Here is a 24,884-nt window from a genome sequence, read left to right on the forward strand (position 1 = left end):
ACGGAGATCGTAAATCTTCCTAAGTACGTGTGGTAAGCTTTAATAGGCATTGTCATCCATGGGCTTTTGTGGCTTTTGGCTGGTACTCGCCGTTGCGCTAGCGAGCAGCAGCCAGCGGCGGACGTGACTGCCAAGTAAGCAGCTGAGGCGTTAAAGATGAAGATCGAGGCGCCTGCCACGCGCGATTTTGCACATGCGGCGCGCCTCCCGTTAGAGGTCAAATGCAAGAGCCAGATGACCTTCAGGCTCAGCATGGGAGGAGCAGAGCTGTTAGCTCTAAAACAGCGCTTGCTCCGCTAAGGCCCGCTGATCATCTGCCGAGCCCGAGTGAAGCCAAGCACTCCAGGAAGGAGCGGGAGGGTAAGAGAAATAAGAAGAGGTAACAATAGCGTTACACGAGTGCCCTATGAAACGAAACCGGATGACCAGGAGACTTGGAAGCAAACCTCCAGGAAGGCATAGACACCATAGTGGACCACTTAGACAAAGCCGCACTCCATCCTTCAGCAGAAAAGTCGGAACGCCTCCTGATGAATCGAAAAAAAAAATCCAAAGAAATCCAATGCCCTGTTACAACTCAGCCAACTTGGCAAACAGATAGCAAAGGTGACGTCGTGCAGAATACTCGGAGTCATAATACATGGAAGCAAAGACGCAAACTCTAACGTTCTGCAATTTCTCACACACCTAATCCGACGGATCCTAAGCAAAAGCACGGGCTTAAGAGAAAAACAAGCAAAGCAGCTCGTCACCGCACTCGTGTATTGTAGACTCCTGTACACCTCCCCGTATCTAACGCTGACACGAACAGGAACTAACAAACTCCACTCTTCATCCAACACCCTTTATAAGGTCGCTCTGGGTCTGCCTATATTTTTTTTATTCACATAGCCTAAAGGCCCTTTACAGGCATTACATAGGGGGGTTGAAAAACCCATAGTCAATGTAGTAGGTACATCACAAAGGGAAATTTGAAACCTGAAAATATGAAAAGCATAAACAAATGCGCTCCAGCAAAGAGTGAACATAACTGGGTCAAACAAAGGCTTGAGAACACACACACGTAGACCACAATGCAGGAGACAAAATTCAATTCTGGCAACAGTGTATTAAGAATAACTAAGCATGGAGTAAGCACTTCAGTTCGCTAACAAATGCGTCGTAATTTTTTTCGGAAACGATTTCTGCAGGCAGTTTATTCCAATGGTAAATGGCAAGGAACAATGCCGAATTGCGCTTAAGTTTGGTGTTAGCGATCTTGGGCTGCACTTTAAAGCAGTGGTCTAATCGGGGGAAAAGGCATTGTGCTGGTTTGATATGATATTCTGTGAAGGGCAAAGGATTGTGATAAAGCCTGTGAAAGTGACTTATCAGGGTGACAAGTCTTCGCTTTTCAAGTGCGCTTCGCACCAGAGAAAAGACTTCGCACCAAATAAGAGACTTCCGTACAATGGCCTCTTTCTCACTGCCGCCGAACTAACACCGTAACATAGAGACAGGCAAGTAGAGCGCTTGTCTTGTACGAAGCAGGGATGCGACAACGAAGGTAATTAGTTGGTTCATCAACGGGCCCGCGAAATCAACATCCGGGCGCATTCACTCCCCTGGCTGAATGCAACGTCAGCTGAATAGGCGACGCCACAAGGAAGGAACAAAGTTTGGTTTGGTTTATTGGGGCTTAACGTCCCGAAGCAACTCAGGCTTTGAGGGACGCCGTAGTGAAGGGCTCCGGAAATTTCGACAACAAAGTTTTGTTTGGTTTACTGGGGTTTACGTCCCGAAGCGACTCAGGCTATGAGGGACGCCGTAGTGAAGGGCTCCGGAAATTTCGACAACCAAGTTTGGTTTGTTTTATTGGGATTTAACGTCCCGAAGCGACTCAGGCTATGAGGGACGCCGTAATGAAGGGCTCCGGAAATTTCGACAACAAAGTTTGGTTTGGTTTATTGGGGTTTAACGTGCCGAAGCGACTCGGGCTATGAGGGACGCTGTAGTGAAGGGCTCCGGAAATTTCGACCACAAAGTTTGGTTTGGTTTATTGGGTCCCGAAGCGACTCAGGCCATGAGGGACGCCGTAGTGAAGGGCTCCGGAAATTTCGGCAACAAAGTTTGGTTTGGTTTATAGGGGTTTACGTCCCGAAGCGACTCGGGCTATGAGGAACGCCGTAGTGAAGGGCTCCGGAAATTTCGACAACAAAGTTTGGTTTGGTTTATTGTGGTTTAACGTCCCGAAGCGACTCGGGCTATGAGGGACGCCGTAGTGAAGGGCTCCGGAAATTTCGAGAACAAAATTTGGTTTCGTTTATTGGGGTTTAACGTCCCGAAGCGACTCGGGCTATGAGGGACGCCGTAGTGAAGGGCTCCGGAAATTTCGACCACCTGGGGTTCTCGAACGTGCACTGTCAGTAGGCTATGTACCGGCACTTTTGAGGAATAAAGAAAAGTTCTGAGTTAATCATGCACTGTAATGATAACACATGCATACATGCATGTTTGATAATGCATGTAATCATTACTCGAAGTGAAGAATGAAGTCGCGCAGATAGAAAAACTCAATTATTCGACAAGTCACTGCACTATATAGAGTATCCAGAAAAAACTCTTTCATGCACCCGAAGTTTACTTTTTGCAGTGCGCCTAGCATAAAGCACTTACACATGGAAAATATACTGCACTATGATCTGGCGTAAAATAAAAACGTTCAGGGATGAACGCTCAGCAATGCGAAGTTGCACGTTGAGCGTAGCCTATGGCTGCATAAAACGAAAACAGAACCTCACTTGTGGATATTCTCGTTCATATTTTGCCGCCAAAATGCGTAGCTTGAAGTAAGCAATGTGGAGCATGGCAATGTTGAGGTCAAAACTCCGGGCGCTCCGTGATCCAGACCTCGGACTGAGTAGCGACAACGCGGTCCATCTCACGGCAGCACATACTCTCGAGTTATTCAATGTTTGAGTGAACTTGGTTGTGTCCGCAATTTTATCTTAAACGGCTGCAAATCTGTAATGCAAAACAACAATTAACAGCTCACTGGGCACACTTATATGCAGCAAGACTTCTTCAGTAGCAGTGATAACTTGATTACTCGGGAGTGAAGCGTTGAGCCGATAAATAGGTACAAGGATTTATTACCTCAGATAGTACTAAGAGATAGCTTAGTACTAGACAGTCCGCACTGTGGCAACTGTGCCTCGGTAGATACTGTGGAACATATCCTGTTTGAGTGCCCTGAGTATGCTAACGAGTGTGCGTACTGTGAACATTGCATGCCGAAGCTCTGCCCAGTGCCCCTAACCGTGGACAAAGTTTCAGGTCCCTTAGCCTGCTTCAGGCAACAGAGACTTGCAATGAACTTTCTATTTACATATTTAAAAGACATTGCACATCTCGATAAGCTTTAAATTCACTTGCACGTTACCTTCATGCATTCTTCATGCAGTGAACTTCGTCAGCCCATTTGTCGGACTAAGCACTCCATCATTCCATAGGTTACATCAATACTCGCCATTACATCCTTAGTACCCATTTCATGGCCGCATTTTATCTTCGTTTTTTTTTTACTCTTTCACGCTCCTCTCCTTCTGTCTTTATCTCCCAAATTCCCCACCCTACGCAGAGTAGCATGCCAGGGATTTTTAAACGCCGGCTAAATTCTCTGTATTTCATTAAAGAGTCTCTCTCTCTGACTAGACATAGTACTAAGACATTGATGAGCGACATAGCTGCTGCCAGTTTTTAAACGTTGCTTTCATGCACCTTGCAGTCACCCTTCGGAAAAGGTAGACATCTGTGACTAACTAATATTGCACGAGCCTCATCGTTAGCAAAGGCACTGGTCGACATGTCCGCTTCATAAACGTACCATGAGCCTGGGCTGCATAACCGGTGCTACGAGGACTTTTATTACAGAGTTCAAACATGCACATTCTTTCCAGACTCTACTCATCAGTCGTAAAGGCGGCTGGATGATGACAGCCGCCATACTGGTAGCTTCGCTTGCTGCGGGAGCCGATTCCTCGGCGCTGGGACATTCTTCATATCCAGCCAGTCCCGCCACCTCAGACCCCAAAAGAACCTCACGCTCTGTGGGACTCAGGTCGATCTAACGGAGACGGGAGTTATTTGCGAGAACTTCTTAGCCTGGATCGGGAACGGGATCGATCGTAACGCTGGTGCAAACGTACACGAAGCGACGACGGCTGTTGTTAGCCTTCAGCGTCCGGCCAGCGGTGGCTTGCAATTCGGCGGGTGACTCGAATCCAGCAATCACGGAGTCCACATTTACGTGAGTATGCGTCACTTTTCGGGTATTACGTTATCCGAGTCTCTACTTTTAAGTCAGAGCGGCGGGAAAATCTTTTTCACCTTCGAATCCAAATCTCCTAGTATTAAATGCATCTTTCGCCGCCGGACAAGCAACAACAAAGCCACGAAATTCCGAAGCATCAGATTTTTCAAAAAACAAAAAAAAGTAATAAAGCATTCTTCACTATCTCTTCGAATCAGCAAATTTCTTGAAACACGTACGGCGCCATTTTTTCAGGTATGTGGACTCTAACTCTAGCGCCTTAAAAGAAATAGGAGAATATTGAATGAGCCGCCGCGGTGGCTCAGTGGCTATGGCGCTCGGCTGCTGGCCCGAAAGACGCGGGTTCGATCCCGGCCGCGGCGGCTGAATTTCTTTAGAGGAGAAATTCGAGGCCCGTGTACTGTGCGATGTCAGTGCACGTTAAAGAACCCCAGGTGGTCGAAATTTCCGGAGCCCTCCACTACGGCGTCTCTCATAGCCTTAGTCGCTTTGGGACGTTAAACCCCATAAACCAACCAACCAGAATATTGAATGATTAGTTCATACGGAAGTAGGGAACATATCCAGCATACTAGATCTCGCCATTAACCTGTTTCCTGACGCCCGCCACTTCGTATCATGATACCGTGGAAGCCAGCTTTATACTTGCAAAAACACCAGTTTGTAAAAATCCTGCCCGCCTTCGCTTGCACACAATGTGCATTACGAGAAGTGTGCGCTCTGAGTGCCTGTCCTTCGTATGGTATGCTGTTTTGTTTTGTGTGGTTTTGTTTGGTTCAACGTCCTAAAAGACGACTCCGGCTATGAGAGACGCCGTAGTGAAGGGCTCCGGAAACTTCGACCACCTGGGGTTCTTTAACGTGCACTGACATCGCACAGTACACGTGCCTCTAGAATTTCGCCACCATGAAAATGCGACCACTACGGCCGGCATCGACTGGTATGTTTTTTCTCTTGTGCTTTATTCCAATCATGTTTTATCAACATGCAACACTGTTACACTTCGACCCGCTGAACGTGATGCGATATTGTGAACGCAACAGAGGTAAGCATTTTGTTGAAGCAGGTGTTTAATGTTCCACCTACAATATTTCGCTTTCTGTACACAAATCTCACACTGCGAAAAAATGCATATTAGCTCTTCTCTTGCTCTCATTTCTCAGAAGTACGCTTACACAAGCAATAAACAAAGCAACTGCTAGTCACTGCTCTTACAGGTGAACATATCCTTAGGTACGCTAACCGCAGCCAGTATTCTTTATAAGTAACTGAGCACTGGCTAGCAACGCGTGGTCCACTCCTCAAGTGCGGATTTAAATGTAGTGATCTGCTGCCCCGAGGTTCATGTAAGCCCCACAAGTTAAATTATGGGGTTTCACATCCCGAAGCGACACGTGGGTTACGAGGGACGCCGTACTGAAGTACTCCGAAATAATATAGGCCGCCTGGGGCTCTTTAACGTGCGTTACAATGCACAGGACACGGTTTCTTTTTAATTTCCCTTTAATTTTAGTTTCGCCCCAATTGAAATACGACTACCAGGGCAGGGATCGAACCACCGACCTTCGGATCACCAGCTAAAGATACTGCGCCACCGCGGCGGGTAAAACGCAGCGCAGGAAGCAAAGAACTTATTTCGTTTTCGCTTGAAAGAAATTCAGGTGTTGCTTCAGATGCTCGCGTAGTGCCCTTTCGGAAAATTGCTGCTGAGCAGGATGAAGTGCTTCTTTTTGATGAGAAAGCGGGAGACTATATACATGGTGGCTAGTGAACAACACAGCATCTCGTTTTGGTAATAAGCATTTTATACCACCAGCCCTAAACACCGCGTCTTTATTATGGTGAGGTTATGACAGCGCAACTCTGCTTTTAATCCTTCCATGTTCGTATGCACTAAAAAGCAGGAAGTAGTGGCACAAGCTCTCGCATAACTTTGAATGTCAGAATTTAACATGCCCTCCTGTGCTCCTTATCTGCTCGGTAGATACCAAGTCCCCTTTTTGTTGCATGTTCAGGACTCTGGTCAGCATGTCTTCCATGCCTTCACTATTCCCTTCTTTAACCTTTCTGTGTAACGATAAACTGGATTTAGTTATTTCAATGTATCTCCTTAAATCATTCATTGTTTTCCTTCCTGCCTATTTCCTTCTTTATGTTCATAGTGGTGCACGGCGCTAACAGTACAATGGGGTATCACCCAATGCACAAGTCACTCAATAGAGTGCAATACCGTGTCCTTATGTTCATAGTGGTGCATGGTGCTAACCGCACAGTGGGGTATCACCCAATGCACAAGTCACTCACTCAATAGAGTGCATTACCGGGTTATATTGTTAAGAAAACAGTGTGCGGACCGTCAGACTATCCCCTGGGTTCTAGCTGCTAGCATTAAAAGGTCAGTAAAGCATGCCCTAAAGCTTGTAGCCACTAGCCAAAATGTCCGCCACCACTGGCACTATGACACACATTTATTGCAGGCGTCCATATATGATCCGTTTATTTCTCACCACTTCGATTCTGTCGGCTAAATCAAGCTTTGCTTTCAGTGTCCTTTGTCGCCACGCCGTGGTGTAGAAACATCTACAATCACTGTTTGAACGCAACAGTAGCGGAGATATTCCCTTCAAAAACATGAACTTTCAATAGTGATAGCGCTAGAGATTTCCCTCAACCTCTGATCGGGACCTTGCGATCCCTACTCAAACGCTTAATATGAAGCCCGCACGAGGAGTTTATAAAATATAGAGTTCGTATGAAATGTAAAATATTGGTAAACTTTAATTACGGTTTTTATTGTTCTATGTTGTGTTTGACGTCATCGTAGCCAGCGTGTATTCCATTATACGCATCACTTGTCAGGATAGCCAAGCCAAATAGACTACATAAACATATTAAGTATGAATTTTATGCAGTCAGTCAGACTGAGAGCCTGCAAAATAATGCGAACTATCAGACGAAGAGCTTTGATAGGTACGCAGGAGTTTTGCCTTCAGTAAAAGAGACCCAGCGACCAATTTCTAAATTAAACATTGACAAGGCGCTACGATCATCTGCAAATATTATATATAGCTTTCTCCTTATCTTTCTAATTATCAGTCCTATCTGTACATCTCCTCACTATTGCTCACCCTCTCCCTTTTATTTCCACCGGCCGCAGCTCGGGTGCTCATGATACTAGGTAGAATTGTAGGGGCCAGCGAAAACTTTTCCTTTCTTTTTGTATTCTTTTAATAAACCACCACTACTACTACGACTACTACCAGGATCCATGACTTACCTTTAGAACGGGCAACACATCCAGAACTACTACTTACAAAAAAAGTTTTAGACAGTCTATTGAGTGTCTATATACTTCTGTATATAAAGTTTATAGACAGTCTATTGACAAATCCTAGAGAACAGTCCACAGGCAATACAGATGCCTGAGACAATCTATAGACAATCTACAGATTTATGGCCATAGATTTTAGTAGACATTTGTCTATAGGCAGTCTATAGACTATGAATAGACAAAGAGCAATATCTAAAGGAAGTCAATAGAGTCAATAAGAAGTCTATAGGCTGTCTATAGACCATTTTATAAACAAGCCGAAGGCGTAGCAATTGAATACTAGTGCCGTTGAAGGCTAAAGGATTCTCACTGCAACAGAAACTGTTGGCGCATCTCTGCTGACGCAGAAGCACCGCAGAATGAAGCGGCGAAGAAGACCACCACATGGGACTGATGAGCACTCGTTTTCCAAGAGATTGGAAATTTATTAACATGGAAAAGTACAAATATTGCAGTACAGTCAGAACTATATGCCGGGAATAACATTTTTTTTTCGTTATGTAGATCTCTGTTTACAGCTCTTGTCTGAGTTTAGTAGTATATATTTTAAAATCCTTTTCCTTCAAACTTTTTTTGCACTTGATTCCGATGACGGCAAGGCGATGGGCAAATGCGATGCCTTTGTGTAAAGCAAATTTGTTGATCACCGGTTTACGGAATTGCCTCGTGGAATGGCGGGGAGTATTTTTAGGTCCTTTTTTTTATTCAATGTCAGTATGATGCTGGTTATGTTATGCACGCGCTGGGAACGTTCGCCATCAAGAGCATCACGGGAAATTTAGAACTCATTGCACCAGAAATCGTACCAATAAAATCTCGGAGCTGGCCGACATTCAAGTTATACCATTAACATCCGTCCATGTTAGTCTTTAGTTACCTCTTTCTTTCTTTAAACAATTTCTCGCCTATGGAAAGGAAACTTTTTCGCAAACACAGCGTGAACTCAGTGTGGCGCAGATTTAGTGTTGAAAATTATGCGTGGACATCTTCGGATAACTGCTTTCAACCATGTTAGCATTCAGGCAACAATTTTGAAGTACTTTTATCACCTGCGCTTACCCGAAAAAATGTTTTTATCATTTTATTTGTTTACAACACTGTGGCGAAATCTAAACAAAAATCTACCGCTAATGACGACCACGTTCCCAGCACGTACAGAAGAAAATAAAACACTCGGGTGAAACGTCAGTTCCGCCGCATAATTCTTCACTAATAATATTATTTTCTCACTTATTTTCCTATAAAAGCTGTTTACATCAGAGTTTTTATACGCGAGTATTATTTTACTCGTATGCGTATCGGCACTTTCAATACACAACCAATGTTTCCAGTCATTGAGTAGTTGTGTTTAGGTTCTCTCTTCTCGTCACAAAAGCGACATAAAAAGCGAATAAAAACTCCATTCCGACAAGACGACACCACTAAGTGAAAGAGAGAGACAGCAAACAACGAACACAGCGTTACGATTTCCAGAAATATATAGGTATACCACGAAATCAGAGACGACCAGAAAACCGAGTCCTACCACGCATGTTTTTCCATTCAGCTTTTTTTTTTTCTTCCGTCTCATCGGTTTTACACAGAAAGACGACAAGAATGATAAGTTATTTCTGTTTTCATCAGCAGTTCGCGTTTAACGGTAGCGCTTTCTTTTACCTCACGCCGAAGGTACTTTCACAGCAAAACCGGTATTCCGTATTTTAAACGTTACTGCAGTTGGGTTTAACTTTTTACGTCTTCCCTAGTTGATTCAGAGCACCGCCACTGGCCGCCATTTTGGCTCCAGAGTGTTACCAACGCCTCAGGCTGTTTGCCGTTTGTACTTGCCAGCCGCCAGGGTGCGCTAGAAATTTAACCGAAAAGAAAAACGCACACAAGCATGTTTCAGGTCTCCGTCAAGAATCGTTGCACCGTTCGAAACCACGCAGAAGCCAGCGAGCTCCGCAACGTGGTAAAAGCCTCGTCCCTCCTCCGCCAGATGGAGCTAGGCGGATCTGCAGACACGAGTTTCGAAACATCGCTCATGATCCCAGTTTCAATCTCTTGTACTCTGATTGGTTGAAGCTTCAGAGTTATGTGAGTATTACGCCACATACGGGAATGAAATTAACTCATCTCCCCGAAACATGGGAATCGGCCAGGAAGCAAGATGGAGCGGTCCCGAATTAGTTCACCGCGCCGCACCTAGGTGGCGCCGCTATTATCTCTTCAGAAAATTATCGCAGAGCATTTTTAGCCTTTCGTTTCGTTTGGAGCCTCGTGACCAAGATGACTGAATACCTGCGGCCTAAAGTGGCATCGGGAGCATTTAAAGACTTGTCGGAGCGCCGACCTCGCGCGGCGAACGGTGACGTCATCAAAGCGACGCCCTGGCGGCCATGTTTGTTTGTGTCTCTTCACGTAAGCTGGTGTGGCTCCCTGCGGGGAGATCTAACGCACAAGTACGGGAAGGAAAGTGGCAAACGTCAAACCGCACGACGAATTGGTGACATCAACCGTGGTAACCGAAATCTGCTTGGCCCGCCGTGTGCTTGCGTATGCGCGGAAAGGCTGTCACCACCGGCCGCAAAAGGTGTGAAGCCAGCAGCAGCTGCAAGTGTTGTTGACATGTGATCACTGCGACCTCCGGCTACGTGCTAATTGTCTCCTTAGTTTAGAACCCAATCGTTATTTCCATTTTACCGACGCGCTCATTTCTGCCTGCTGCTTTGAAACGGCTGGTCAATATTTTTCTGTGTGGGTGTTGCGTCCTTTATGAAGTAATTAAGTGAAAATTGCCCTGACTGTCAATAATTCACCGCTTTAAAGCACGTGCCATCAGCTTTTTCTATTTTTTTAAACTTTCAAACGCCACAGAATTGGGCTAAGATTACGACGAGTGAGTAAACTGTGCGGCATATCCGCGCGAGCAAACACGTGCTGATTTTTGACATAATGCTTACACCTGAATTTAACATGCACAGGATAGGCACCGCCTCATTCAACTGAGCGCACATGAACATGCCATTCATGTCGGTGAAATTTCCCAGCTAGAAATTAGCTCCGAAATGAAAACCCGTACGCCAGGTAGGACAGTCGTTCAGCGCATGCGCAGGCTACTAGCCGGCCTGCGCTCTGAGTGGTTGGAAAAATCACGAAAGCACAAGGGAGATCAGAACCGAGCCTAAAATGCAGCCAATCACATCTGGCTTTTTTTTTTTTTGCTTTCCGTCCTCTTTCGTTTTCTCGGTGGGTCCAGTTAGAGCGCTCCGAGTTCCGGCTTCAGAATTCATACGTCTTGGCCTCTTTCGCATTTCCGGCCGGAAACGAGGCTTTAGCAATCGTTCTTCCGCCGGAAGCTTCGCTCGCCCGGAAGTTGCGACCCACGTCAGCAATGAAGAAATATGAAAACCCAGCAATCCAACTAACTACTACTAAACATTGAATAAACAGTGTTACAAGCAAAAAGTTCCGAGAGGCATCGATCGTCCCGCACAGGTTTCACAAACAAAAAAAAAATAAATGGTGAGCCCTTTCGTCTCAAAAATAAGAGAAAACGAAGCAAATATATGTGTTCAACGGATTAGCAGTATAGCACGCCGTCGCCCCACGAATTCATTTGGGAACGAAACCATATATTTTCACATCGCCTTCACGAAAGCTTGAAGGGCTCACTCGTTTCCGATGCGAGTTCACTAAAAACGATACAAAAAGGAACCAAATCATATTTTTAAACTACTGTAACTGAGCGCCGGATAAACCAGCACGGTTATATCAATTACATGTATTCTATTACCGAGAATTTGGGACGGAAAAAAAAAGGGAATAAAAAAGCCTAGTGCGAGCAATGCAATGCCTCCGAGTGGTTAGCATAACTGCAACAAACACAGAGTCTTACGAGAGTATACCATCGTTTAAATAAGCATAGTTGACATCGAAAAGATAGTTAGTAGAGATTACTTTCGACACACGACTAAAAAGCATACATATAATTCTAGATGCGAAGTTTATAAGACGCTAGCGGCTTTGCACAAAGATTAAAACTTCGAGGAACAAGGGGGACAGAGGACAAGCAGGGGCGGGATATCGACGGGAAATCGGGGAGCTGGGATCGCCACAAAAATGGCAAAAAATGTGCTCCAAGAAATGGTAAAATAGCTTCAAACAGCCTGTTTGTTTGTTTTTTTTTACATATCCACCGTCTTCGTTTAAAATATATTGTTATCGACATTTCTTCCAGTTTTTTCGTTTTTCGAGCTTAAAAGCAGCACTTTTGGGGGAACCTGGGGAAAAAACCCTAAAGAACAAATGAAGCGACGTTGCCTTACAGCTGCCCGCCTGGACTGACTGAACTTTCGGTTCGCCGCTAGGCCTTTATTTCACACGCCATGACAGGCGCAGCGCGACAATGCCATCAGCATCCGCAACCCGCGGGCAGCGCTCGAGCGGCTCTTAATCTGACGCGTAAGAAGGTCGGATTGGGCAAGATTAGCGTTAGCTTGACCAATCCACCATCGGCCTTTTTAAGTAGCGCCCCTTTTCAAGTCCACGCATGGCACAAAACTCCATCTTTACGGGTGGGTTTCGGAGAACGCCGTTAAACGCGCTGTCGAAATTTGAGCGGCGGCGAGTCTCTACGCACTTCATTGAATACGAAAATATCGAATATATCCGCAAACCTCGAAGCCACCCAGCTTCTTTCTATTTCTCTTCCTTTCCAGCGGAATGCGGCCCAACCGGGAGCGAATTCAAGATGGCGGAAGCAGGCCTTGTTAGCAGACGACAGGGGGAAAAAGACTGGAAGCAGTCGAGAAATGATTCCGCAAATGGCGGCAACGAGACCGAGGCTAACTGTGCCGGATGCTTAATTTGGAAAATATTCCTCCTACCCATAACGGCTGCACGTGACGTCCAGGCACCGAAAAGCTTTCTCTGCAGGCAGACAAAAAAACAGCGTACAGATTTCGACAACGTACACTCTTTCCCGCACTTATCGCTGCCGCTTGCTGTTTAGTTTCGCTGAAACATTAAACTCACTCTCCCGGAAGTGGACAAGCGAAGGCTAACAGTCACGTTCAAGAATGAATTTCGGTTGAGTACGCCAAATGCCTGGTGTAGGAGGAAAGGAAAACACTCAACTGAAAGGTGGACTACACTGCGTTGCTGCTTTCCAGGTTGCACCTTCGTGGGTACAACAGCAATCGGTCAAACACCGTCAACGAACCACAATCACCTGGCCAATCAAACGGTAACCGTCATTCTAGAGAGCGCAGCTAATCGGCTCAATATTGGCCCAATATTGGTCCAATATTGGCAAACGACCAGAGTGTGACCATCCGTTTCCAACACTGGGCCCATTTCCTGCGCTCCCTGCTGAAGAGAAGTGGCACGGACTAAGGAAGTAGAAACCAACTACAGAAGCGTCGGAAAAAGACAGAGACGAACAGGCAACCTGGATCGTCGAGTGAGCAGAAGTAACTACATAAAGCGGGGGACCTTACTAACAATCTGTAAAAGTCGAGGCGGCGCGAGAAGAACCGGGGTGGCAATCTCGACGCCTCGCGAGGTGAGACGGAACGCAGCGACCAACGAACGAGCCGGATCTGCGAAACCGGAAGTGGAGCCGGAAGTGACCTCATCGCATCGAGGCGGGCCCCGCACGATTCGCCGACGACGCGTTCACGACTTCGCGTAGAAAAGACGAAGCGTCACTAAAAGACATACCGCACACGACGGGGCACACGGGATTTTTCGGGGCAGGGGGTGGACAGAGAGGGTACCTGGTTTCCTCAAAACGGATTTAAGAGAGGGGGGTTCTGGTTGCGAAGGGACTTTTACGAGAGAGCTTTCGATACAAAAAGACATCTACGCTTAGTTTATAATAGTCGCTTTAGCGTACGCACTGACACAATCAGAGGAAACGGGTGGAAAAAGGGCGGCTTCAGCAGCGTGGAGAGTGTCCTTTCTCTCTCTCTCTGTCTTTTTTTTTGTGTGTATGCTTTGTAAACAGGCTTACTTGTCCACACAGTTTTACACGCACTAAGCAATAAAAACCACCGGCCGAACCGCATCGCCTTCAATTCCCCCTTAGGTATATATATATAAACTTCTTTTGTACGCGCTTGTACACGTGTGCATGTGTGAGTGTGTCTGTGTGTCGCCACCACTACATATCCCATTCATGCTACATACCCGCCTGTTCACAACGTTCTTACAAAGCGGTAGCCAAGCCGAGCGGGTCTTTTCACCCTACTCAACCCAATGGGCATTAAAACTCCCTTAGACGTTTTTTGGACGTCTAAGGGACGTCTATGGGACGTCCTACATGTCCACAGAACGTCCAAGGGAGTTTCAGTGCTCACTCAAGAGGTGGCGCAACTTTGCGGCTGTAAACCATGTTCGTTACTAGCTTATATGTAGGGTCGTGGAAATCGGGGTAGAGCAGAACACGATCTGCAGAGAGCGAGCGTGGCGTAGCGCGCTGCCCTTCCAAAGGAATGTAAAGTGTCCGGTCACGTGTCTGTGACGTCACGCGGAACAATGCGTACCTGAGCAGGACCAAAGCGAAATATATTCGACGCAAAAGTGTGGGGCGGGATGACGTCGCGATGACGTGGACAAGAAAAAAAAGCGGGGAGAGCGGTACTAGGTCGAAAGAAGTGAAACTCCCTTAGCGACTCGGTTTCTGCTTGCCGTGATGGCGACGCGCTTGTTTTGTGTGACAGCCCGTCCATCGTACAAAAAAAAAGACACAAGACGCGTATCACGCACCCATTTCAAAGTCTTTCGCAGAGCCGAGCTTCCTGAATTGAGCGCCATCATTCGTGACTTCCGTCATTCTTTTTTCCTTTCACAAACGCTAGCGCGAAAACTTATGCGTCTGGCACCTTAAGCGTTTCGGTTTCCAGCACATCGAGCACAACCCGCTTTTCACTCAACGCGCGATGGGCTTTTTTGTTTCTGTGTCGGGAGGAGGGGCAGAACGACCGGACGTGACGTGAGCACAGGCACCAGTGACGTAAGTTCCCTCGCAGGCCCCTTCCTCACGTGTTGGAACTCTCTGGCAACCCTCCGTTAGGCATCCCTGCCTCTCGTATAGTATGTCTCGCGTTCGATATACCTCCACGCTTACACCGCCTAACTGAATAGAAGCGGCTCCGACATCACTCTTCATCCAGGCATCAGCGAAACGCAGACGCCTAAGGACCTGAACTGACGAGCAGGCAACGAGCTCTCAACACGATGGTGACAACAGACCAGAAAACTGCAATGCAAAAAAAAAACTCAACTCGCACAGAAAGCTCACCCAAGAAAGCGTTTTTTTTCTTTTGCCAGAGAGATATTCACAGCTGACACGGCGCACAAGTTGTAAGCGATATAGAAACGTATTCCTCATTTTTTTTTTATTTGTACAGCGCGTTCTGCAACGCGTGAGCGTAGTAGCAGGGGTGAGAACAAAAGCTCCCGCCATTCATCGTCCCTGCCATAGCGCGCAAAGGATCACGGTTCTTGCGGCTAGAGCTCTTCGGGACAGAGTGAGCAAAGAATGTCTTTTTTTACTTTTTCGCGCCCAACCGTGGCACCGCGTCGCGTCTGGTTTAAGAAACTGTGTACAGACGCTCGTTCCCTTCACCGAAGCACTCTTTTCTCAGGTGGCGCCGTCTAGCGGGAACGCTTCACAAAGTAGCAGGGAACGAGCGCCGCAAACTGCCCAACCATAAACCCCTCCACGTGCGACTTTCCTTTAGTATATGTATATACTATTGCACAGACCTCGTGTGAAACGTGTTCAGGCTCATACTCGTCAATTACGTCACCGCCGTACTCTAGACAGCAAAATACCGTGACGCCCCGATCCATCCCTGAGGCCGATTTTGCTTCGCTCCGAAGGAAGTGTTCTCCCAGCAGACGGCGTTGCAGAAGACTGCCGGGAAGCAAAAAAAAAAAAAAAGTCCCGGACGTCGTCTGCTAGCCCAGAATGCAGACGACACGTTCGTCGTTCAAGGGCACGGGGAACAGGGGTCATCGGAGCGGCAAAGTACGCTTCGTTGTTCATAAATACTATTTGTATATATTACACTTTGTCCAAGATATATTAATATTTCACTGTATAAGGTTCTATGCGCTTGTCTGTCTCGTCAACGCGAGTTCCAAGAAAAAAAGTTATCGCGACGAACAACCACAGTGAGAGTCGGAATGTTGGGGCAGTGTTTTTCGCCGCGATCAGTGTTTACCGATGTTTTCGCGGGACCGCGTGGCAGCCTATGAAGGCTCTCTTGAGGTCTGGTTTCACACTGAGAGTGTTCTTTCGGAATGTCTTGAGAGTACAGAGGGGGCTGCTTTAAATCGCAGCCTCAACTTTGGAATGCACGATTAAAACAAGCACAAATGAAGAAATATAACTGCAAGAACGTAAGTTATCACGCATAACTCATTCCGATTTCTTAGCTATAATAGGTTTGGCAAACCCGCCATGTCCGGTAACAGACCATCAGACGTTAAAAATCTTGCCCTCAAAATCTTGACTCGCTAGAGCATGCAATTTTGTGGAGGCGTTTCCAAAGAGTGCCTCTGTAGAACCAAACTTGCCAATGGATCTTTCCTCCTGGAGTAATCAAACTCTCAGAGTATTTGGATTTAAAACCACGCTTAGTACATTTGGAGATGGCATCTTAAAGAAATGCATAATTATTACCAGAATGGTGTCTCGTACCGAATTCTCACCTCGCTGGCGAGCTACCATTCAGACAGAATTAATATGCTGGAATGTATGCAAAGAAAAAGATAAATGCAAGAAGAATATATAAACATCTTATCTGAGAAATAAATATAACAGCGCCTATCTCAGTGAGACGTCAGGACAAGTTAGGTTACCATTCACAGCACTAGCTAAAAGCGCACCTTCACGACAACCAACCAAACAGCTTGCATCGTAGCACATAGATTCAACCAGCTACAACATTTCGCACATCACCAGGGTATAAGTGACTAAACTGATAGATGAACGATAACATTCAACCTCAAAGACAATAAAATTTCACTCCAATCACAGACAGCAGAGTAATGTACAGGCCGACATAAAACCGGCCGGCCATTTGGCCTCCAAAGACACTCAGCCCTGGATGGTGGCTGGAGTTACGTAGCTGCACTCGAAGGACTAAAATATATCGCACACACTGCTACGCTCGGGTAGCATAAAAACACCGTACATCTGCCCACTGCACCTGAAAGGGCTCAAGAGACAGACAAACTGTATAGCGAGAGAGAGCGAGAGAAAAAGAAGTGGAAAGCAAGGAAAAAAAAACGAAAAAGTGAACCTGACAAATTTTCAGCTCTATACACTGCCCATTCCATTGGAGTGTCTGTGGCGTTTTGGGCCGATTTACGTAGTTAGCACCTTTGAATTCGTGTTTCTGTGCAAACGCGGACAAAAGTGCCCCTCCTTTGTTAGAGAAAAAAAACCCAGTGCCTGTGACAGCTGTGAAAATATTTACATTATTTTCCTAGCCTCTGAGTTTGAATCAATTAAGGAAATATAAAGTTTAAATAACCCACATGCACGATTCTCAGAAAGAGCAAGACCATATTTAGCAGTACTTTTTTGAAGCCAGCAAATGTAAACCAAAAAGGGGGTCAAAAGCAGGGTCACAAAGAGTGTAAAAATGGAACTTATCACAGAAGAGTTGAATATAGAAAATGCCACCTGAGAGCCCTGCAAATCTCTCGTAGTAAGCTGTTCTTCCTAAAAGAGACTTTTGGGGATAATTTGTTCCCATACACCACTTTTTTAGTATACACAGAAGTCTTACAGCGGTGTCGGCGCTGAAAATCTGCTACAAAAAGCGCCAATGAATGCCAGAGGCGGATGTTCGAGAAACTGTGGCCTTTAGACAAGTGAACTCGTCTTTCACAATTCCCGCGCAAAGCTCACGGCAACAAAGTCACCGATCTACTTCTGAGGGAGTAGTTGCTGTAAGCAATGGCAAAAAAAAAATCAAGCATAAAACGCAAAATAAAGAAAAATTCAAGCAATTTCATGCAAGAAAAAAAACTCAGGAAACAAAGGAAAACCATTAGTCCATTTTAAAACATTCGACACACCTTTAATTATTACATTAACTTTTCTTTTGACAGATGACACGCGAACATTGAAAGCGGAATGGCTGAAAGTAACGTATCTTCAGTTGAGACAAGCAAGATATTTTCAAAGCAAAACGTTTTCATGCTTCAGTGGGTGCATGTAGGGGAGTAAAACAGGAGCGAACACAGGGCACACAAGAACACAAAGGAAAACCAAAAACAAAACAAGGATTTGGAGGAAAAAAGCTCTTTTTCTTTTGGTAATGCACATGGTCAATCTTTGACAGCAAAACAAGGGAGGAAAATGTGGCAGTCGAACAAAACCAAAATGACAAACGAAACTGGGTGTTTGTTCATCTCAACTCCCCGCAAAATAAAGCCCTCCCATTTCGCCGGTACAAGCAGAACATGAGAAGTACTTCAAACACACAAATGAATAATAATATGAAACTATATACGAAACGGTAAGTTGCGAGATGCGACTAGCTCAGTGCAAACGCAAATATTGTAAGTACCTGTTGAACTGAAACAAGCAGTACACCAAATGAGCAGAACAAAAATATCGAACTAAACTCTACGCAGAGCGTATTGTTGTGTGAAGTGTGTGTTTCATAGTGTGTGACATAAATATCTGCATTCAAGTGGTCTGGTTAGCCAATGAAATAGTTAAACTTACTGTGTGCTCAACACACGTGTCAAATGTAATGTTAGGCTCCACATCTACTTAACAATCTAAAACACAGCAGCTTTTAGTCATAATGCTAAGATTGTAAAAATTTCTTTATAAATGCAGCAGAGACAGGCCAGCCACAAACCTGCTTTGAGAATTTAGTTCAATGTGTCAAAGAATATCTTTCTTTTGTTCTGTCTAGGTCATGGCTGGAATGGCTAATTTAAATTACCGAGCTTCAGACTTGTGGTACCAACCTCAAGACTGATGTGTAAAATTTCGTTACTAAAATACAGCTGGATGGCAAAGATTATGGACGCGCTCTGATAGAAAAGGATTTTCAGCCTGAAAACCAATTAAATGCGTCTAAGTTGGAGCCCCACACTTAAATTGTGCAGGGCCGATTGATCCGCGACCACATGTGCATATTGTTTGAATGCACATCCTGTGCACAGGAGTTACAAAAATGTTTGTGAGTGAACGTGTATTTGTTTTTCTATGTGTGAGAGTCCTGTGGTTTGAAGATTTTTTTCCCCATTGGTCCGTGCTGGTCAGTGACGTCAAGGCGACATCACGTGTGTCCGCGACTTCCTCTCCACCCCCTTTCTTTCACCCACTCTCGCACTGCATAGGTTTAAAGACTGGGATGGACTCAGCCGAGAGCAGATTACAACCTTACATGCATACAAGTCGCATAAAACAGGTGCGAACGCACACACACTCCCACTCACAAAGAGATAACTTTCACGCGAGATGTTATCACACCGGGTCACAGTTAAGTTACAAGTCACACTAATGCACACACTAACACTTCATAAAATGCAAAATTTGTGCGCGCACAAACGGTTAAAAAGAAAAGCGCGAACCAATGAGTAGGAAGTACAACTAACCTGTGCACTTCAGGGAACACCGTGTGACCATCACAGTGGTGGCATATACATTTGTCAAGAGCCCAAGACAGCAATAAATAAATATGCACAAAGCTCAAATATATAAATGTGTACAAAAGTGTTATGTGTGACACGAAAGCAGAAAGCGCCAGAGCCCACTTGGCCCTGAACAAGCGTGTCAGTCAGTCAACCACACATCAAAATGGGTGCTGGTGCAAGGAAAGCGTGCAGTTCGGTGGCGTATTGAAGCAAAGATGTTTGAACGAGCCATGATGTCCTTAATTCGAGAGTGAATGAAATGCTCACAACACAGATAGCTGTATTCCTTGCAACAACCTGGACGCTTATCACTAGAGACGAATAAAGTTTTTGGAAGGCCCGTGTCACATAGTCGATGTTCTGGTTTACGCAAGCACGTCCATTTTGTGCAACGCAGCAAGCAGTGAAATATGTAATGAGGATAAGTGCTTTGCACAGAGACACACAGACAGATACACATAGTAGAGAACACCTTTTGTGAGGAGCTATTTATACATGGGAGGTGACAAAGACCTGAGATCAGCCATGTATGTTCTTGCGGAAAGTTGCATGGTACATCAATTGATGCATTTTTCTTTTCTGCTTGTAAACCTGCCAGAGACTAGAGTTTCACTCATTGTGGGGGCGGCGTTGGTCGCCTGCAACCCGTAGAGAAAGAAGTGAGCACAAGTAAAAAAGAGATGTACACTAAACAGGTGCGCGTGAACTCTGCCGGTGGTTTCTTTCATGCTTTGTTCCTGCTAGAATAACAAAGCCCGAGGCGGCTTTCCAATCAGGCTTTTCCGGCCACCAAACACATTTAGATGAGATTTGTGCAAAAGCGGTCTGCATCCGGCAGTAAATTTCACATATTGCCATGTTTACTGATGAAATAAAAACAGACATCAAACCAAATGCCAGAAATCCAAAAGCCAGTTCTAAAGCGTCAGGTAATTTTTTTTAAATTTTCATCCCGAGGATCACAATTAGCCCGACTGATCTATAAATGCCCCAATTTCCATTACCAAGACAATACAAGTTTCAAGCAGGGCAGATGTGGTAGCATTCTCGACATATTTCCAGCTTGTCTTCTAAAACCACCGGCACGAGTAACCCGCACGACACACGACAAAAATAGTGTGCGCTTCGCGGGAAGCAGAGTCTGTAATGTGTGAACCAGCAGCTTGAAGGCATTCATCACTAGCACCTATGTGTATATTGCTCAGGAGGCTACGAACGCGTCACTTTCGTTTCCTCTCTCTTAGCCAAATTGTTCATGCGAATTAAGTCCTCAAACCGCCACGCATCCTGCATTTGCGACGGGCAGAAACGCACCGACACATGGCTAGCCTTTTTTAGACCGCCTGCAAGAAAACTGGTCTCACCAGACGCTCCGCGCGATGAGCACAATCAGCGATGCCGCGAAAAACGGCAACGCGACGGAAGACGGTGAAGTAGCTAACACGACACATGTGCGTAGCACAGAAAGACACTGAACACCACCGAAAAAAAAAAAACTACCGCTACAGACATCCCAAAAACACTTATCCAGACAAAAGGAGAATAGGTGAAGTGCCGGAAGGGTGCCGACAAGGGGGAGGTGGGAATTCAATGGGTAGACGACATTCGTGTACAAGCCAAAGAGTTAACCGCACCACAGAGCGGCCACGCATTCCCCGCAATATACAACGAAGCATAAGACGCCAAACACACGTCAACTATGAACACTTAAGCAGGCAACCATGAACTGTCCTAACCTCAAACTGAGTCTCGGCATATCACGCAAAATATGGTACAAGGAAAGTTTTCCCCAAGAGGAAGAAAGAAAACAAATCTGAATGCTCTGAAGTTTGAAAAGTGGCAATGTGAGGCATGAGTATCAGTGTCTTTCTTTACGAGGTAACTTAGGGTCGCACGTTAGGACTTCCTGAAGCCAATGTTCGGAGTTCGTTAACTTAAGCTGTGACCTCTCTTCACGAACCCAAAAAGATATCAAAGGCTGGTCACAGTAGTGCAAACAATAAATAAGCCTTTGCCTAAAGCAATACGAGCAGCCATTTTAAAAGTCTGTAAGCCTAAGTGCTCCTCAAATATGAGCAACCCAATTGCCAGAAAATAGGAAACATTCATTTAAATTTGCAGGTCCCGCACTGTCATAAGTGTACTCTTTTCGTCTCACACAGCGGTTCCTTGGTGTAAAAACAACCGGTACCTGCATCAGAACAGGCAGACATAACATGTGGAATCATCAGATAAGTACTTTGGCCGTAGGAGGACTAGTGAATCGACTTAAAACTCTGAACACACACGAACAGTGTGGAAGGTCTGAAAGGACAGGCAAGCTGCCTCAATAAATAAGTTAAATGCTTCATAAATACTTGAATAAATAAGTGAATATATTAAGCACAGATAAATAGCGTTGATTGACTAGTCTTTACTATTTGTGTCAACGGTGTCAAATTAGAATTAAGAACACCAAATTATCTGCTGTGCAAATGACAATTTATCGTTCGCGCATACTGCCTTAACAGCACTGTACGGAGTTGCTGTAGTCCAAAACGTTACACTAAGTGAAAATTGTTTAAAAGCCTGGCCGGGTTTCTCGTTATATTCACTACTGTCTGTGGAAGAAGCCATATAGGTTAGGGCCAGCCGGAAAAATAAAATATCACGACGGGACCGCAAAGACCTCGCAAAAACAACCGTGCAAGGTTGCCCGATTACTTGACGTCTAAAGCCTCCCGTAAACAAAATAGGTCTGTTTACGTTCTCCCCGAAGAATTTTTTTTTTTTCCTATCGCTGGTTCGCGTCTTTCTTTGTGTGTGATGCTCACGTTAGGGTTACAAAAAAAAATTACCTCGTACAACGCCAAGGCAACGAGTGAAAAAAATCACTCCATCGGCGTGGAGACGTGCGCGGTTAATGGTTACTCAGGCCTCACTTTTCCTCGTCACGTTTTGCGTCTTTATGCTACGACCTGGGCTGCTCTCGACACAACGGTGTTGTAGTTAAGCGGCATCATTATCCTCTTGACACCGCTCTGCTTAAGAAGTTCCCGGACCTATATATGTCTGAGCATGGGCACCTACGTTTTCGCGTGCACTACGGCCATGTTTCCAGCCATCGAGCCTCTGCTTATCGCGATACGCTTCGAACGGTTGTGGCGCCAACAAACGGCAGACAAGTTCACAAAGAACAGGTCTTAAAAACCAAGTTACAAGGCGCTGAAAGTGATTCGGATCGACATTTTCGGCCAAGTGTTTCATCATACGCAAAAAAGAACAAATGGCACCTGAATGGTTTCTCCTCCGTTCCTTATATTATATTTTTTTGCGCGTGGAAATCCAAAGTGCATCCCCATTCCGACATGTTCCCAAGATTCCTGCTCAGCGATGCACTTCGGAAAACCTTCGCAATAACCGAAGTTTCTCGGCTGGTAAGCGCTCCTCAATTCCCTCAATGGCTATCTGTGGTCCTCTTTCCTTTTTCCAGACAGCTACCCAGGAGACGGTAATCATTCTCAACAAGATCAATAGAAGCGAATCCCGAGGACCCAAATGACCTACCTGGGCGCGAGAGTAAACTACCAACAACCCAGACTAGAACAAACGTGACGGGGAGCACTCGAATATCCGACAACACCCCCACATGCGTGCCTTAGGCAATGAAAGCCCCGTGCATGAAACGAACTGCACGCGAACAAATTAGAGAGGAGGCAGCCTCTTTCCCAGCCTGGCTACGCAGCGACAGCACAGTTCTAGCCCAGGGGGATCTGCAATATGTGATTACCAATCCTCTTTTTTTTTTACGGAGCGGTTTGTGGCAGCGTAGTGGACATTTCGCGTTCGTAGGGCCCCCGCGTTCTCCTCCCTGGTCCAGTTTTCCACAGTCTCTTCTGTTTGTTTCCTTCTACAGGCCGCGTCAAACGTTATCTGCGCTTGTGAGTCATCTGGTGGAGGGCTGACAACAAGGCTCCTCCGGTCTCCGTGTACGGTCTGTGCCAGTGTCTATGAGCGAAGCAAGCGCGTGCCCGTATGCAGTGGTCGGTGTGAGTGTGTTTGTGAACCGCGTTGTGTGTGTCTGTGGTTTCCGTCGGCGTGTGCTTCTTCGCTGCTTAAAGATCGGAAGTTACTTTCCTTTTCTTTTCATCTTTGTTTGTTTGGGCAATGCGTTAAACTATTCCTCTGCCTTTTTTCACTCTGTCGCTTTCTCTGTATACAGTGTGGAGGTGAGGTGAACAGAAAATTGGGGGTAGTGTGTGAGGTCCTACACACCGTCCGGAACAACAGGCGGGCGACAAGGTCCAAGCAGTAGATCATGCAGGCTGCCACTAATGACTCCAGGTGATGTCCAGTGCCATAATTTCTGATAACTCACTAATCATGAAAGAGGTGATGATCGAGAATCGCTGGACAGCTCACAGCTGACTCCATCGACAGAATGCAACTGGACTCGGCTCGTATTTTCTTCGGGTACATTTTGAATGCCGATCCACATTAGAGAAGAAGCAGTGCGCAGCCCTGCCCTTTATTCTGCGCTGTGCGAGCTTTAAAAATCTGCTTTTTCGAATAAATCTCAATGTACCTTGCGATTCACGCAGTTCTTAAGGATGCAAGGACTCATGCAAACAGCAGGCTGTGCCGGACGGTGGAAGGATCAGCGGATGACAGAAAAAAAAAAAGAAGGCATGTGTTGTCTGCGTGTCTGCGCGTGTCTATGGCGTGTGTGGGGATGGCGTGGTGTGCAGCAGGGAGTGCCTTAGGACTTGCACTTGTTGGTCTTGAAGGAGACCTGGAGCACGCGGTTGCCGAGCGTGTAGCCGTTGAGGCTCTGGATGGCCACCAGGGCCTCGTCGTAGTTGGTCATGGTGACGAAGCCGAAGCCCTTGCACTTGTTGGTCTGCAGGTCGCGGATCACCTTGACGCTCTGCACGGCCCCGAACGGGCCGAACAGCTGCCACAGCAGGTTCTCCTCCGTGTCCGGCGCCAGGTTGTACACGAAGATGCACCAGCCGGAGCCGTTCATGGCCGATCCGGCCAGCAGCGGGTTGGCCAGGAGGTCACCCGCCAGCGGAGAGTACCGGCTGCGAGACAACGCAAAGGGGGGGGGGGGGGGGGGGGAGGAAGAGAGGGAACGCGGAGGGGGTCAAGCACACGCATGCAGACAGAGGAGGACATGTAATACGGAACACCTCGCTAAGCCAAAGTGAAGAAAGGGAGCGGGAAAGGTCCCGTTGGCTAGTACGTTTCCTTATGACATTTCGCAAACAGGAACAGTGGCTAGCAAACTGCGGCTTCCCTGCGCTCACTTTCCTTTGAGAGTTCTTTCGGTTTTGTATTTAGTACATAAATATATAAACTACCTTTAAGGAACGAAACAGCGCAACTAAAACGAAGGACCAGGAAAGGAGAGACACGAACACGCGCTGTTCGTGTCTCTCTTTTTCTGGTCCTTCGTTTTAGTTGCGCTGTTTCGTTCCTTAAAGATGCAATACACACTCGCCCACTATGCTATGTTGCTACAAATATATAAACTAATCTGGTTTTGTATTAAGGCAAGCAGCATTTCGTGAAAAATTTGCAAACATGTTCGTCCATTGAGTT

General features: G+C 46.0%; 1 protein-coding gene across 6 annotated transcripts in view; it reads right to left on the bottom strand.

Moving 5' to 3' along the window:
• Window positions 1-8,037: 8,037 nt before the first annotated feature.
• Window positions 8,038-24,884, bottom strand: part of fne (ELAV like RNA binding protein found in neurons) — a 193,154-nt gene continuing 176,307 nt past the window's right edge. For all 6 annotated transcript variants that reach the window (XM_089550369.1, XM_089550373.1, XM_089550375.1 and 3 more), the window contains one exon: window positions 8,038-24,364. In XM_089550369.1, coding sequence (XP_089406495.1) covers window positions 24,040-24,364 — 325 coding nt within the window. In that variant the 3' untranslated portion in view covers window positions 8,038-24,039. The remainder of the gene's footprint in view (window positions 24,365-24,884) is intronic.

This window comes from Amblyomma mixtum, chromosome 1 (assembly GCF_055824585.1).
Source record: "Amblyomma mixtum isolate Tamu chromosome 1, ASM5582458v1, whole genome shotgun sequence".
Taxonomy (NCBI): domain Eukaryota; kingdom Metazoa; phylum Arthropoda; class Arachnida; order Ixodida; family Ixodidae; genus Amblyomma; species Amblyomma mixtum.